The sequence below is a fragment of the Cyprinodon variegatus genome, unplaced genomic scaffold (genome assembly GCF_000732505.1).
Source record: "Cyprinodon variegatus isolate N-32 unplaced genomic scaffold, C_variegatus-1.0 Scaffold186, whole genome shotgun sequence".
NCBI lineage: Eukaryota > Metazoa > Chordata > Actinopteri > Cyprinodontiformes > Cyprinodontidae > Cyprinodon > Cyprinodon variegatus.
The window spans coordinates 273208-289572 of NW_015150639.1; the positions used below are offsets into that span (position 1 = coordinate 273208).

General features: G+C 36.1%; 1 protein-coding gene across 1 annotated transcript in view; it reads left to right on the forward strand.

The window, feature by feature from the left end:
- Positions 1–11343, forward strand: part of syn2 (synapsin II) — a 98271-nt gene extending 86928 nt beyond the window's left edge. Inside the window, exons 10-13 of the mRNA XM_015379172.1 lie at positions 2013–2189; positions 3814–3880; positions 7687–8485; positions 8708–11343. Coding sequence (XP_015234658.1) covers positions 2013–2189; positions 3814–3880; positions 7687–8485; positions 8708–8861 — 1197 coding nt within the window. The 3' untranslated portion in view covers positions 8862–11343. The remainder of the gene's footprint in view (positions 1–2012; positions 2190–3813; positions 3881–7686; positions 8486–8707) is intronic.
- The last annotated feature ends 5022 nt before the right edge of the window (positions 11344–16365 follow it).

Sequence of the window (16365 nt, forward strand, 5' to 3'; positions counted from 1 at the left end):
TGCTCCAAGTGTTTATTACATATGTGGACTTTTGGCAGAATTCTGATGGCATAGCAGAAGTCAGTGAACCTAACACTGACCAACACTGACTAACCAGAGTAGCCAGAGTGAACCCACACATTAGTAGAACATGCAAACTATGCAGAACGACCCTGGGCTACAAACTGCTCCACCATGCAGCTCAGAAAAATATTTTAATTCAAAATACCAAAGAATGCTCTCAAGTAAAATGAAGCCAAGGCAGAAATCAAATAAGGGACATAACCCTGAAAACAAAATCCAATTTAATGTGGCTGTAGCAACACTATTTTTTATTTTATTTATTTTTTTTTTTTTCATAGCAGAGTGAGAAAAACTGATAGATACATTAGAGCTCAATACAGACCTAATAAGTAACAGAGGTTTAACTTTAAGAAGAACAAAAGATTTATAAAGCCAAAGATGTAAAGTATTTGATTGCATTAAAACACATAAATGTGGTAAAATAACTTGGTCAAAGTTCAGACCTCAATCTAAATAATAAACTGATAGAAGATTATAAAATAGATTTTTCCTGTCCTGGTCATGAGCCATTTTCAAAAGAAAGTGGTAAAAAACCCTCAGTTATAAAATATAAAAAACTGATAGAGACAAACCCAAAATACTACTTGCTTTAATATAATCATTCAGCAGTTTTACTTTAAGTTTTAACTGTGTATGTAGGTTATACCTGAAAAAAAATTAGGGGGTTGAATTTGAATATCTTAATTTTTTTTTCCACTTTTATCTATATGTTAATTGTTGGCATAATGTACAGCCTAAATAGACTTCAGGCAACAAAAGTGCAAAGATTCAAAATAAATATATTTCTTTTCCAAGGCACTGTATGACCAAAGGTTATGAGAGCTAAAATATTGGTCTATAAAATATTTTGAAAGGCAGATTCTCAGAAAATAACAAATAAATAAATCTGATGTTGACCAGAGTCATTAAGGGAACTCATAATCTAACATGCCCTAGGAATAATGTTTTTAATATGCTGCTCAGGAAGCAGCATGATAAGACAGAGTGTGTAGGACTCTTTCTGACGTGCTCAGAGGAAGCTTCTTCTTCCTGAATGCATTTAGATTCTTTTTTATAAACCCACAACATGGTTAGGAGGCCTCAGCCTGGGCCTTCATCAAAAATGTTGAGTCACCATTATGTTTACTAAAAACAAATTTGACTAAAATCTCGATTGTACCTAGAATATGCTTTAAAAACGTTGCACTCAGATTCCAATAAATACTCCTGCAACTGGACATAGTGAATCAGTAAAGCAATAAAAACAAATACAGATCTCTAGATAATCATATTAACAAACAGCAAGGAGCTGAAAACTTAGATTACATTTCATATGACCAGAGCCTGGAAAAGGATGGAATTATGTGGAGGAGCAATGTCTGACCAGGTCGGTCAAGAGATCTTGAGAAGTAGTGTAACATTGCTGCTTTATTAAAAAAGGCGAGTTAATTAAGGTCGCCAATAAAGCAAATACCTCCAGGTACTAGGAATATTTCTAAATACCCAACATTACAATCCCCCGGTACAAACACAGGGGCAGTATATAGGTCACCAGTTGCAATAGTTGAACTCCAGCATCCTGGGGAAACTCTTTGGCCTGTTTATTTTTCCAACTCCTACCGCCTATGTTTCCTGCTTTTTGAAATGTCTAAATCCTGAAAAAAGAACCAGTGGGATGTTTGATATGTCTAGTTTACTTAGAGACAACCTGGTAAGAAATTATGAAAATTGTGTTATTGAGGAGGTTTTTTTTTTCTTAATTATATGAAAATAATTCTGCCAATGCAGGTCTTGATTAATATAAGAAATCAGTTGAAAAAGATTGACTGATTGAACCCTGCACAAGTTGTAGGGAAAATAAAGTAAACAATCCTGTAATTATAGTAGCACATTATTGAAATGAATTATGGCATTATTCGGATCTCAGAAAGTTACACAGAAACTTTCATAGTTTGTATCATGTTTTCCAGGTTGTGGGTTCATCTATGCAGCTGATTGGGGATCACCAGGCGGAGGATCGCCATCTTATTTCTGAAGTTGTGCTGGCTAAGATGAACCAAGCACTGATTGCCAGGTCATCTAGTGCTTCCCGTTCGCCTGCTCGCTCTCCTCAAAGCCAGAAGCCAACAACTGTGCAGCCCCAACAGGTAACTTAATTGTGCTTTAACTTGGGTATTACAGAGCATAAAGTGTTGTTTAATGGAAACACTAATCAGATGAATCCTTTCTATTTATAATATCTCTAATTCTGCATGGTTACTTTTCTTCTGAGGGTGTAGTTGAGAAATAGAGAAAGAACACAACCTAACACCATTGTTTGTATGTTGCTTTTTCTAGGTAGGTACTTTGATGTCTAATTTAAAGGGCAGTGTTTAAAACTAAGTTTTAGTTACAAAGTTTATTTAGTGTGCTGTAACATTCAGAGACAAATGATGGCTGATAAATAAGGATGAGGTCAGCATTAAAGCTAAAATATACATAAAATTTGTCTTTTCACAAATTATTCAGAACAGCCTACTTTGATTAAAAATATTATTTTTGGAGAGGGACTGCTCAGCTAAAATGATCATAAATGCTTTAAAATTGAAACCAAAACCAGAAACATTTGAAACATTTAAAAGAACTGCAAAACCACTATTTATTATATTTTAAAATTGTAAAAATGCCAAAAACTAGCCAAGAATCAGCTTAGGCACTGTCAAAGAAGCTCCAGTGAGACTTTTAAATACTGTAACAGTGAGAGGATGGCAATGTAATGCCAAGACATCCAAGAAAGTATCCATTGTTGAAAAATATGTTTCTTAAAGATCAGATAGATTTTCCTAAAGAGAAAGAGTTCAACATCTCAAGTACCACTGAAAGCATGTCCTACAGAATTCAGGCCCTTGATACTGTATGAAGCGGTCATAAACTGGGACAGATTGACCCAGTATTTGAGGCGAGACAGTCAGAGGGAAAGTTCTAAACGTTTATTAACACAAAACAACTAACGCAACCGATGCGAGCCAAACTCAAACTAACATACAAACATAATACAAACAATGATCTGGCCCTGAGAGCTGGGCTGAGCTGAATATAAAGGAACAGGCACAGGTGGATAAGATGAGGAACTATTAGGAACTTGGCAGAGTTAGGCAGGTGAATGAAGTGAACAATTAAGATCAGCTATCAGGGCAGAACTTGACAGAAGCATGGTCTAGCTTAATCTAACATGTATCATTGATCGGTTTAAAGTTATCAAAATAACTGAACCCAAGCTCTCTGATGTGAAACAGTTAATGGGTTTTGAAATGGGTGCTAGCAACCCAAACACACCAATAGGCAGGCAGTGGCTTTCTTTTGGATTAAAATAAGATTAATGTTATGGAGTGACCAGCTCAATTTCCAGGCATGGAGTGAAATCAGAAAAGGACATATCTAAGTAAGATATCTCAGTCATCCTGGCTGGAATACAGGTGCTAGAAGTGGCACCGCTCCATGCAACAGATGTAGATTAATGACAAATTTCACACAGATTTTGTGTTCACAGTGCATTTACACGTATGACAATAAATGTAAAAAATAAGAATTTGAGTCAGACTTTCTATTTTAAACACACTGCTAACATTTGGAACAAAAAGGTAAAATAGTGTTACTGTTTAGCAAATGAAAATAGTGTATAATCATCTTACAGAAAGCCTGAATGAATTAGATGTTTTAGTTCAGTCCTCCACAGTTCACAACTAACTCATCTGTGTTTGTTTGTTTCTTCCGTCTTTCTTCTTTTACCAGAGTGCTTCCGTTAAGGAAGGACAGGCAGACCCGAACAGGAGCTCAGGCCAACGCCCTCAAACTCAAGGTTGTCTGAACACTGCCCACAGTCAAAGCACTGCAGCTGTAGGGTGGAAGCAAGCTTAGAGAACACTCTCTGCATAAATCAGTTAACTGCAAGAGGTTTTAAAGCATCCACTGGTCATTTACTGATAAATGAAGTACTGCCATAAGAGGGAAGATGGGAACATTTAAAGAATTAGTGTTTATACAAACGCGTTCGTGTATAACCGACAGTCACACAGCACAGGTCATTTCTATAAAATATGCTGATGTGCTGCATTTATTACCTCTTCATTTCTACTTACCTTTGTTTTATGTTGCCAATTATTAAAGTAAACAAAGGTGCAACTCACAGGGGCAGATAAATATTGCTGCCAGTTAGAGTACACCAAATGGACACAACAGCATCTTCCCCATTTAATAATTGGGTTTTGGTGTTAGTAGATCTGAAATACAGCTGCTTGAAATATTCATACCCCTTAAACTTTTTTAAATTTTGTAACATCCCAATCAGAGACCTCAGAGTACGATATTGATTGTTTTGGATGTTGGAATAACACAGAGAATGTAGACTTGATGGAGATATTCTTGGGGAATCAATCTTCGAATCTTGGCAGAGGTTCTACAGTAAACGGGTTTTAGTTCTAGACTTTTTTCTTTACCATTGTAACACATGATAATGCATTACATCTAAACCAGTCCACCTTCGGCCTGGGTGTTTAGTGCACTCATTCTGCTAAGTGATGAACCTCAGCCTTTAGATAAAGACTTCCAGGGCTGCTTTGCATTGATCGCCCTCCATTTCTCCATTACGTCAAACCAGCTTTGCTGTCCCTGCAGAAGAAGCAACCCACAATGTTTTACTGTGGGGAGGATGTGTTCAGGGTAATGTGCATTGTTAATTTTACTAATTTGATCATCTTTTTTGTGTATGATAAAAAGTTTAATTTTGGTGTCATCTGAGCAAGCATTAAATAATTGTTTGATCGATATGCCACGTCTTCTGTGAATAGTTAATCTCAATGTTGTATGGCTTCCTTTCAAAAAGGCTGCAGTCGGTTTCTATTTCCCCCAAGAATGTGACTTCCAAAGACAATTGCCTCAACAAGACTTTATTAAGGGTTATGAGAGTAAATGGGCATACATACAAAGGCATTCCACACTTTTAAGATTTTAACTCCAGGAAAACCTTTTTAAAACCATACATCATGTTTCTTCCAACCCAACATTAATTTGACAACTAAAGTAGTCAAACAAACCAAGGAACAAATAGAATAGCCAAGTGTGTCTCACTTTATGGGTAATGTACTGCTAGGTCATATATTAATCATAAAACAATCAATAATTGATTACTTGTTAAATTAGTTATTTCTTGAAGCAGTGATATGAAAGTATTGTGCTTAGTTTATTCCCTCCAAGGTTTTTTGGTTCATGTCTACTTTAATGGTTTGACAACTGTATTAAAGGTTTAATTTGCTCTCCTATGGCTTGTATGGATGACACGTCTGGATTTTTACGAATGTCTTGTCAAAAAAAAGATTATTATTCGTTTGCTTCTCCTCGTTCCAGAAGGTAAAAAAGTTTTAAATAATAGCATCAAACGTACACTTTAGTGTCATATTGGTTTCACTGGCTGGCGGTTTGCAGCCATTAAAAATAATGGTTGGTGCAGCGGCTTGTGCTTAAAAGCAGCAAATGTAACCAACTTTCAGCTAAAGCAATGGTCAGATTTCCTTTTTACTTGTGCAATTGAATTTACAGATAAATATGCATCATATGTCACTCATTAATCATTTTAAGTATCTTTTCCAGCTGTTCTGTAACCCATGTTTGGTTGACCCAGGATTGGTGTGTTAAAGCTAAACGTCCTCACCAAAATTGTTATATTAACTGCTGATTTAACTGTATTATAACTTTTATTGAGTGTTGCATGTTCATTAAGGACAGCTTCTTGTTTTGCATGAATTTGGTGAATGTTTTGACATCATCTGGGGTTAAATTAATTTACTAATGCTGGCTTTTAATGTCTCACGAAAATTACAATAGATGTTAAGATGTAAAATTAATGTGTTCTGATTAATGTAAATAATCATTAAAGACTGTAAACAGTGCAGTCCATAATCGTAAACAGATAAATAGATCAATGTTTTTAAATGTTTCTTTAATATATTATGAAGCTAACACCTTGTGCAACCTTACTTACGGTATTTATTATTAATTGTCTGGTCATTTTTCTCTGTGGGTAAAAAAATATGTATTTATATATATAATTCTGTTTCATTTTACTATTAGTAATTTATGCAAACCTTTAGTTTCTGCATTTCTTGGCTACTACTGTTTCTTTACACTATTTTTCTGTATTTGCTTGGATCCAAACCAATTATTTGATTTTTGAGTAGCTGACCTGCTGATGAATATCAAAATAAAACTATAAAATATTACTCAATCACATATTGTCTTAAATAAATACATACCTTAATCATCATGCATTATTATCAGAAACAAACTTTAATATTAACAAACGGTTGGTATCCAAGAAAATTATTATTGTATCTTATTTCTCAATATGTTTGTACACATGTTATTTATTTTCCTTGGTTTTTATGCTTCGTGAATCACAAGCAACCATTGACCAAATGTAAGACTTGAGGCAGTTTGGCTGCCTGGCATCAGTGACCCTCTGGGATGACTTTTCAGGAGCATGCTGAGATCAGGCCATATTAAAAAGAATAACTCTTAAAGTGTGCAATTATGGAAAATGTGAAGCCTTTTCCAGAAATAACTTTAAATACAATTTGAAATGACTCCATTATCCTAAATCCAAAACTTTTTTGATGACAGAAAATGTATCCCAGTCCAGTCACTTCTTTGCTCTGCATGTTAAATTTCTTGAGGCTGCTGTTGCTTTGCTTTGAACTGCTTTCTATTCCTTAACTGTTTATTTCAACCTGCACAGCATTAAAAAAAGGCACCAGTTTTTACAATAAGAATTTTTCTAAAACACAGTACTATTAGCTGCTGATCTTCCACCCTCTGCTGGTCATAGTTTAGATATTTAGTGAACTGCTTTTGGTCCAGTCCTCTGTTTACGTTTGAGTTGCACTGAAGTTTTGCACATCTTTGATGGAATCGTATAAATGGGCATGTCATCTTGTGCTTTGGTTTTGATGAGTGCTACACATGCCTGATATTTGGAGCTTTAGTGCTAAAACAAGAGATGTGATATTTTTAAATATTTATGCAAATGTATTTACTGTATTTAAGCACTTCCTGTTTCTCTCTGGATTAATGTGAGCTGCTTTTTGTCTATTTAGGTGATATTTACATTAACTGGCAGAAGTTCATTTATATTCACTATATGCATTAATGTCAAATTAATTTAGTTCTTTTTTTTATTCTTCTGTTATTTTAAAGGGTACAATTAAATACAACATGGAAACCTGATGGTTTCTAAAACTCTACCTGGATGCACAACATTGAATTAAAGGATTTTTTCCCTTTGAAATAATGGAGAATATCATGAAGTAATTTAAACCAAATTAATAAGTGTTTTTGGTATTGATTAGAGCCTATATGTTATTTTGAAATTGTGAGATTAGATCAAATTTGCAATAAATTTAAGATTGTGTACGAAAGTTACATTTTTTGAAATTATTTTAAATAAAATCTCTATAATCCTTAAATTCTTAAGATAAATATCAGTTTTAATCACTCATTAAAAGCCCAGATTACTTTGATATTCAAGCATACAGTGAGTATGTTGACTTCTGATTGCAGCAGTAACTGCAGAACTGTATTCTAATAAAACTACACTTTTTCTTATTGTTTCAGGTGCAGCACTGAAATCACAAAGTGTGGATGTAACAGCAGAATCCACAAAAAGAGCATCAGAGCCTAAACCCGACCAGGTCCAGAAACCTGTTGCAGGTCAGAAACCAGTGCAGGCTCAGAAACCGAGCCCAGTTCAAAAGGCTGCCTCTGTCACAAAACCTCCTGTGCCGAGGCCTCCTCCGATGACCAGAGCCCCATCTGTGACAAAGTCATCGCAGGATTCTGCTCCCAGCTCCGTCCCATCCAAACCTTCCCCATCATCCCCAGCTAAAGCAGCCACAGCTCCAGGTTCAACACCAACCAAAACCCCAGCACCAGCTTTAAGTTCCCCTCCTGCCTCACCCAAAACTTCTGCTGCCACCACAGAACAGCCCAAACCCCAGCCACAATGTTCTCCAACAGCTGCACCTGGAAAACCCAAAGATCTTCCCCCAAAACCAACACCACCTGCAAAGCCAATCCCTCCAGTCCGCAGGAATTCTAAGCCACAGCTTCAGCCAAAGCCACAAACTCCACCTCCTCCAAAAGCTTTGCCCAAACCCCAGCCTACATCTCAGGCCCAAGTCCCTGAACCCACCCCAGCTTCTGATGCTACACACCCTGCACAGGTTCAGTCCCCCGCTAAATCCAACCAGTCCTCATCTAACGTCCCATCTCAAGCTCCAGGCAGCCCTCAGGCCAGGCCAGCTTCTCCACCCAAAAACTCTGAGCCGGCTCCAGCTGAACCAGCTACTTCATCCAGTGAAGCCACAGCACCTGTGGAAGAGCAGCCCCAACAAAAGACCCATCCACTACTGAAGTAAGAAACACATTGGCATTATGCTCTGGATAATGCAAGAACAACAACACCTTTACTCTTTCTTTGATCACTAAATCCATTGTTATTCCTCAGTAAAGGGTAATTATTTACCTCTGTTCATGCTGTTTGATTACACCCTCATTAATGTTCACATAACCGTCTTTTCCTTTCCCTCTAATGCTCCTATTCCCTCCCCTCCTCCCCTGTTTCTTCTCCTTCCAGTAAGTCTCAGTCCCTGACCAATGCCTTCAATGCCTTTAGCGACTCTTCTTTCTTCCGCGGGGTCTCGGGCTCAGGTGGGGATGGCCAAGAAGAGGCAAAGGCCGAAACCATTCGCAACCTTCGAAAGTCCTTTGCGAGCCTTTTCTCTGACTAGGCACAGCTGAAACACAGTTCACCCCTCAGATGATGCTGGTCATGCTTTTAACTAGTGGCCGGCTTTCCTGATTGACATTAAATGTGAACCCGTCTGAGTTTTAGGTTTATGTGTTAACTGTAGTTTATTTCCTACATCCTTGTTCAGCTCCACTCTTCGCAATGCAAAAACAAAACAAAAAAAAAAGACGGTGAGGCTTGTTGAAAACAAAGATTAATAAAAGACTAACTGGTGTGAAGGAGTTAAGTCATTGATAGAGTGACTGGCAAAAGTACCTCTTTAAAGAATTTCCTGGAAATAAAAATTTCGGTCACATTACAACCGCCGACTTTTGAAGTGAAAGGCAAGACTTTTGAGAAGCATGATTGATAATAAGCCTGACGGATTCTTTGATCTGAGCTGAGGATCTCTGCAGCTCCTCCAGAGGTACAGTGCTTACAGTGCAGAAAGATTTCTTTTTTGCTGCTTTTTCAGATCATAATGTTTTAAGCTCATCAGACACATCAATATCAAACACTTTTTTACAAATTGGACAGCCTCTAAAGTCAGTTGTTGCATTGGATGGTATTTAAATGTTTAATGTTTAGCTAAATGCAACAGGCGAAACACTCAATCCACAAAATAGATACTGCCTTTATTTACAATTATCAAAAAGAATTTAAAAAAAAATGCTTCCCTTTTCTTCTATTTCATAGTCAACTGTTTTTTAATGATGTTCTATCATGCAGTTTCAACAATGTCTAATCACTTGTGGTTGCAAGGAGACAGATTACACAAAAAGTGTAACTTTTTGTAGGTTATTGGCTTATCCCAAACTACCACACTGCCAGGGTGATGCACTTATTCCTGTTAATTCATATTTAACATACGGAAATGATCATATTTGCAACATTATTTAGGGGTCAGAGTAATGGAGAGTAAATTATCATAAATACAACTAATATGCATCGCAACTCCTGAACTATTGTGTGTGTGCTATATTCAGATTATCAATCTTTACTTAGTTTGGATCTGATTTTAAAGGAGAAATACATCTCTTTAATAGATATGAGTGTTCTCTTAGACACAGTATATGACAGATGATGTTATTGTAGACAAAAACAATTTATTTTTACATAGAACCTTAAATTAGATATGTAGAAAGCAATGGATGGAAGGTGATAAATGCCTTGTACATATGGTATTTCTACAAATTATATAAATTTAAACATATATAACTATAAAGGGACATAAGCCAGTTAATGAAAAAAATCCAGCAGCACCTTTCAGTTGTCAGTGACATAACTCTTTCATTCAGCGGGTAGATTTATAGAAACCTCATCTAATCTGACCTTTGATAGCTTCCATTTCAGTAAATGTTGTCCCTTTGTGAGTAGAAGAAATGTAGAAACATTTTTGAAGGGTTTGTTCTTCTGTAACTCCAGCTGTGTTGTCTCTAGTCCCTGGCTATGCCAGGCTCTTTCTGGCTTACCTGTGTTTGTCCTAAAAAAAAAGGGACCCGAAGTTCATCCTTTTTGAGAGGAATTTGGATATACGTATGTGTGTGTTCATCTGTGTTCACTAGTCGTGCATGGTTCCTCCAAGTGACTCAAAACATGACTTTTGGATTAGATGGGGAACTCTATCAGTGTTGAGTTTTCCCCTCTGTTGCCTCTCTCCTCTCTCTGTAGATGTTGTAGCCTTATTGTGAACATGTTTTTGATTTACAGCTGCATCCGCTAGCTGTGCAGACCTGGGTCAATCACAAACTGAGATGTATTCATTTACTCTAAAGCGGTTGTTATTTTTTAACCAGCATAGGCATAATTGAATCCCAAATGTGTGGGAGCAGGTGACTGACTAAATGAATGCATTTCAGAAAGTTACTCATGTCTGTCGCTGTGACTGGTGATTCCTCGTTTCACATCTGTGTAGATCTATCAGCAGTATTGTAATTGTTGATTACTCTTATTGAAAAGACATTGAGACAGTAGTGCAATAACCCCTCGACATGACTGTTGAGTGCTGTCACCCTTATATGAATATAATCATACATAAAGGATTTGTCTATGTGTTAACTGAAGAGTCTCAGTGGTCTGGTTCCAGGTTGCTTTTTAAACTGCAGTCAGGAGCATGATGGTCAGTGTTTCAGTTTGTACCTTAACTTATTTGTGTAGCCAGATTGAATTTAATGCAACCTGGAGGTTATCTTCTACTTTCATTGTCAAAAACGGGAAAAATTTGAACATAGCCATTTTAATGAAGAACATTTCAGCCTATCTGCTTATCCTTATTCAGTACTGCTGAAATTTAGCATATTGTATTTGTTTGCATCACCCCAAGAAGTTTATTTTTTGTAATACATGTATTTACTTAAAGCTCCATATTTATGGTACAGTATATATATAGATATATATATTATTTGTTTTGTATTGTGTTTTTATTTGTAATGCAATATCGCTTTGCATGATCTGGTGACTTAAGATGTTATTTTCTTTTCTGTAAAGATAAAAGTCAATAAAGATGTGATTCTATCATTCCACGGATGCACTGAGATCCACCCTGATGCCTCTGACTTTTGTGTGTTCTGGAGCGTAATGTCATTCCTATCAATAAATTGCACTTTATTTAGGTCTTTTTACTGATATGCAACATGAGTAAAAAAAAACATGATATAATAACAGCTAAAGATTCAACTACATAAGGGGAAATCTGCTCAAATCAACTTAATAGAAACATCCATTTTCTGGCACGCTTAATCCCGAGTGGGGTCGCGCATAGTGCTGGTGTCCATCTCCAGCTGTCAATGGGCGAGAGGCGGGGTACACCCTGGACAGGTCGCCAGTCCAACGCAGGGCAACACAAACAGGACAAACAACCATTCACCCACACACTCACACTTCACCATAAAGGTGAAAATCTCCTTTTCTTCTTATGCTGTCACTCCAAGCTTTGCTGGACTACCCCTTCCTTTTTGTAAATAAAACCAGTTTGAAGTAGTTACAATAACAATATAATAATAAAGTCAATATAATTAATTGTAAAATAATTTGTGTGTTAAAGCCACATTGAAGGGTATAAAGGTAACTTTAGGAAATCATTTTAAGTTTTAGTTTGTTTTTTTTCTAAAACAAATTGAATATTGATGATCAGGGAACCAATAATACTTAAACATTTGTCTCGTTTGTAGTTTTACGTTGATTTCTTATTGATTCTTGATTGATTTCTTCACCTGGGTTTTGGACCTATTTAGTAACAATGTTCTGTCTTCTGCTTATTATTCTTTCCACATTGAGTGTTTTTTTTTTTTAATTTTTTTTTTCGTATTCATTAAGATACGCCTTTATCAATAAAGCCTCTATAGCAGAATATTGGTTGACCCTCCCACATTCTTAAACTAATCAAAGAATAGATAAACATATATCCTGGCCCAGTGGATGCTGTTTCCTTGTTGAGGTAGTTAGTTTCTTTTTGCAAAAAAAAAAAAAAAAAAATTAATACTGTATATGTTAAAAATGTTTTTTTTTCTATTTAACTAGTTCAACAGCAAACAGGACAAAGGCATCTGCAACCCTCATATGATACTTCCCATTGTCAAAGAGTCAGAAAGTGTAAATCACATGCATAATACATCTACAAGAAACATATAATGCATTACAAAACTGTTCTCATTACCGTAAATCATACTTAAAGAGCTTCATTAATTTAGCTAGCCAGCAGATGGCAGTATATAATTCTGGTATTGCTTGGCACTTCTGCATGGGTATAGTAAATAAGTTGAATATTACCATTTGCAAAGATATATAAGCTTTCTGTTATAAATTAAGGAATATGATAACTTGATAAAAAGCAACAGAAATCACAGATTTGCTTTTTATGTAAACCCCCAGGATATATATTCATAAAAACACAAAAACGAGTCACTGGAAATATGAAATATATATTTTTGGGGATTTTTTTCCCCCTCTGTTTCTAATGTGTCGGTTCTTTCCTCTTTCTTTCTTTCTGCATTCGGAGCCTACCATTGACCAAAGTGGGACAATAAGGGTGCAGCATGTGAACATGTGGGGGAGTTTTTTTAACACCTAGGCAACCAACAGTCTCAAGGTGTTAACCTAAGTTGCTCAGCTTACATGTGAAACAGCACTTTCCTCTGTTGTATAAAGAACAGAACACCAAGTGAACATTAAGAAAAACATGCAAGTAGAGCCAAATTTATGTGTGTTAGTTTTGGAACAGGCATAAATGCATCTAAAAATGAATACTGCTTGTGCAAAAATACAAGAGGTCACAAACAGGTATGCTATATGCAAATTCCCTAGTGCACTTCTTATGCACTGTCTATGCACTATGCGGGGTGCAAAGATAAAGGAAACAAGCACTATTTTTATCTCTTGGTCACCTGCTCATGAGATGTGAGTGAACCCAAGGCTGACATGAAATGTGGGCGCTTAATGCAGATCAGCACAATTCAACTTGGCAACCTGTTTTGTTTTCAGACCTGCTGGATGTTGGACCAAAGCAGGTCTGATTGCAAGCAGGAGAGACTGCAAAGCATTAAAGTTATATTATATGTAAAACAGGGATTAAACCTCTTTTAGTTAAAGAAAATACGTATTTACACTTTTCTATATTAGAAAACTCCAAGTGATGACAAACTAGAGTTTTTTTAATGAACGCTGTTGGATATGCTCTAATCTTCTGGGACCCAAATGTATAAACAGGGAGAAAATACTGCAAAGCTTTGTTTGTGACAGCAACACTCTCATGGGTGTAAATATTTTTTCTTGTTTTAGTCAGCAAATATAAATCTTTAAAACAATGTGGGAAAGAGAAAGACAGAACATCAGCTAGTTGACGCTACTGCTTATTTTAAAAAAATTAATGATCAAATAAGATGTACAACTGTTGCCTGGCTGCACATTTAAGTACTTTGTACAATTTGAAGGTAGCTTTCTTCTACTATTTGTAAATTACAATTTATGGCGACTTTAAAGGGGTAAAAGAATTCTGCAAGAAGTTTTAGTTTCCACTGACATGAAACTGATATGTGAAAGCTTACAGGTTGAAATCCCAAGTTTAGATTAGTTTTGACACCAGATTCTGTAACATAGCTCATTTTATGTCATATAAAAATAAATCAAATAGAAAAACCTCACATATAAGTTACAGTAGTTAGTATAATGTATAGTAAAAAACATTGTAACTATTCAGTTTTTTAGCAAATACTTTTCCGCTAAATAATTTTCTTCCTGACATGCTGTGCTGTTTTTCTTGTGAAAAGAAGATATTTTATCATCTAAAAAAGGTTTGTCAAACCAAAACTCAAGAAACATGAATAAAATTAATGACATTTGTCTCACCAGTAGGACAGAGAAATCACAAATCATTAACAGAAACTGCCTGACAAAAAGTTTAAATGTTTTTTAAATGAAATTCGGACATTGGAATGGAAAGGGTTACAAAACATTTAATAGGCCTCTGGGACTCCTGCAGACAGCAGTGAGAACCACTATACCTTAATGGTGAAGAAAATGGAACAATTGAAACCTCCAAGGAGTGGCAGCTCAACTAAACTAACACTGAGAGTACATTGTTAATAAGGCATGCTTTCTTTCTTATTGAACAATAGAAAGGAGACCTGGCTAGAATGGCATCCATTGGACAGTTTCAAGAAAGAAAAAAACATGGCTAACCAATGAGAAACACAAAAGGCTGACCTGCCAAAGCAGCAAAATCACAGATTCCCATGGCTTTTGGAAAAACATTTAAAGAAGTCAAAGAAAAACTTTTTGGATGGTTTTAATCTTGTTACATCTGGTGTAAAATTGAAAAAACATTTTCAGTAGAAAAACAAAAACATATTATATCAGCTCCTTTAAGACCTTGACAACCTGCTGTATCTGACAGAACCCATATTTTCATCCTTTGCATTACAATCTCAAGATAAGTGCTCTGGTGTTAGACCATTACCTGATACACACCAGTTAAAGTCCTCTGAATGCCCCCAAAAAACTCAATTAAAGTTTTGTAGCGGACTAGTCAGAAACACAAATCTGATTTAGTCTTAGGCCTGGATTACCAACTTTGAAAACCTTACTGTGTGCTTTCCCATCAACTCTCCTTGCCTGTGAGTATTGGCAAAAAAGGACACTTGCTGCAAAAGAAGAACTGGGTGAAGCGGTGATGCAAAAACACAGCCTCTGACCCGCATGCAAAAATTCTAGTCCTTGACTTAGTCCTCCTGGGTTCAAATCCGGACACTATGACTTTTGCTGCATATCTTCCCTCTCTCCACCATATTTCCTGTTTTTCTACTGTTGAATTAAAGCCACAAGTAGCACAAAACTTAAAAAGCACTTATTTTGGCCCCTTCCATTAGATTCAGAGGCAAGTACTTTGTCACATAGGTTCAAGTCGGTTTAGGTAGCTTTTTTTCCTTAAAGATTACATTTTTGTTTCATTTCTTTCCCCTCAGGTTATCAGTATTTCATCTAAAGATTGTGTCATGATAATAAAAAAAAAACATTGAAATTAGACACAAAGGCAAAAATGGTGGATAACTGTAAGTCATCACGTTTATCAGCTTACATGGTTAGGAACTTTTTGGATATGAGTCCTCTTTTTTTCACAGTTTTGCTTCAATGCTTGTTGCAGTTGTCGTGTGCTGCAGTACCACAGGAAGTTAAAACCCAATCTAACCAGAATCTGTCACCTTCTCCTTTGCAAGAATAATCATGATGCCACATTTTGTGTGAGTAGCTCAAAACTGTTTCTAACGAGACGTTAGAGAAACCTCTCCAGTGATCTAGGTAGAATTGTTTCCGTTATTCAGACAATCCTACTGATTTGAAAAGGTTTTCACATGATGTCATTTGAAAATAACACCGGTTAGTTTAAAATAAAATAGAAATCAGAACTCTAGCTTTAGCAGATTCTGGCTAAAAGTTAGAAAGAAGAGATTTAGCTTTGCATCGAAAGTTAATCTTAAGGGCCATCAAATGTAGAGTAAGAAGATATAATGAGATAAAGGACAATACAAACAGACATTTTGAAAAACAAAGGTATATAAATCACAGGATTTATAAATGAGCTTACAAGTTTGATATGCCAACTTGTGCTTTAAATTGAAATAGTTAGCTCTAGTTTCACAATAAATGTCCAAAATGACCCATAAAATCTGCATGTATCTGAAACCTGTCTAGGTAGTCTACTGAGCAGGAGAAGGGAAGATTTTTCTGTCATCACAGACTATCAATGTTTTTGGTTGCTCATACTGACATATATCCGGTAAGCTCAAAGTCTTTGGTTTGACCATAATAACCAAATCACTCTGCATTGGCCCTCGGCTAAGTAAGAGACAACCCCTTGGAGATGAATCAGTAATATATGTCTATAATACAAACTATGGTCCAGGTCAGATTATAATAAATTCCATGGGATCTTTATAAGTGAGAAATGCACTGAATCTAATTCAACTTTTAAAAGTTCTGTTTCATACGGGTTCAAGTATCTATGCAGCCAA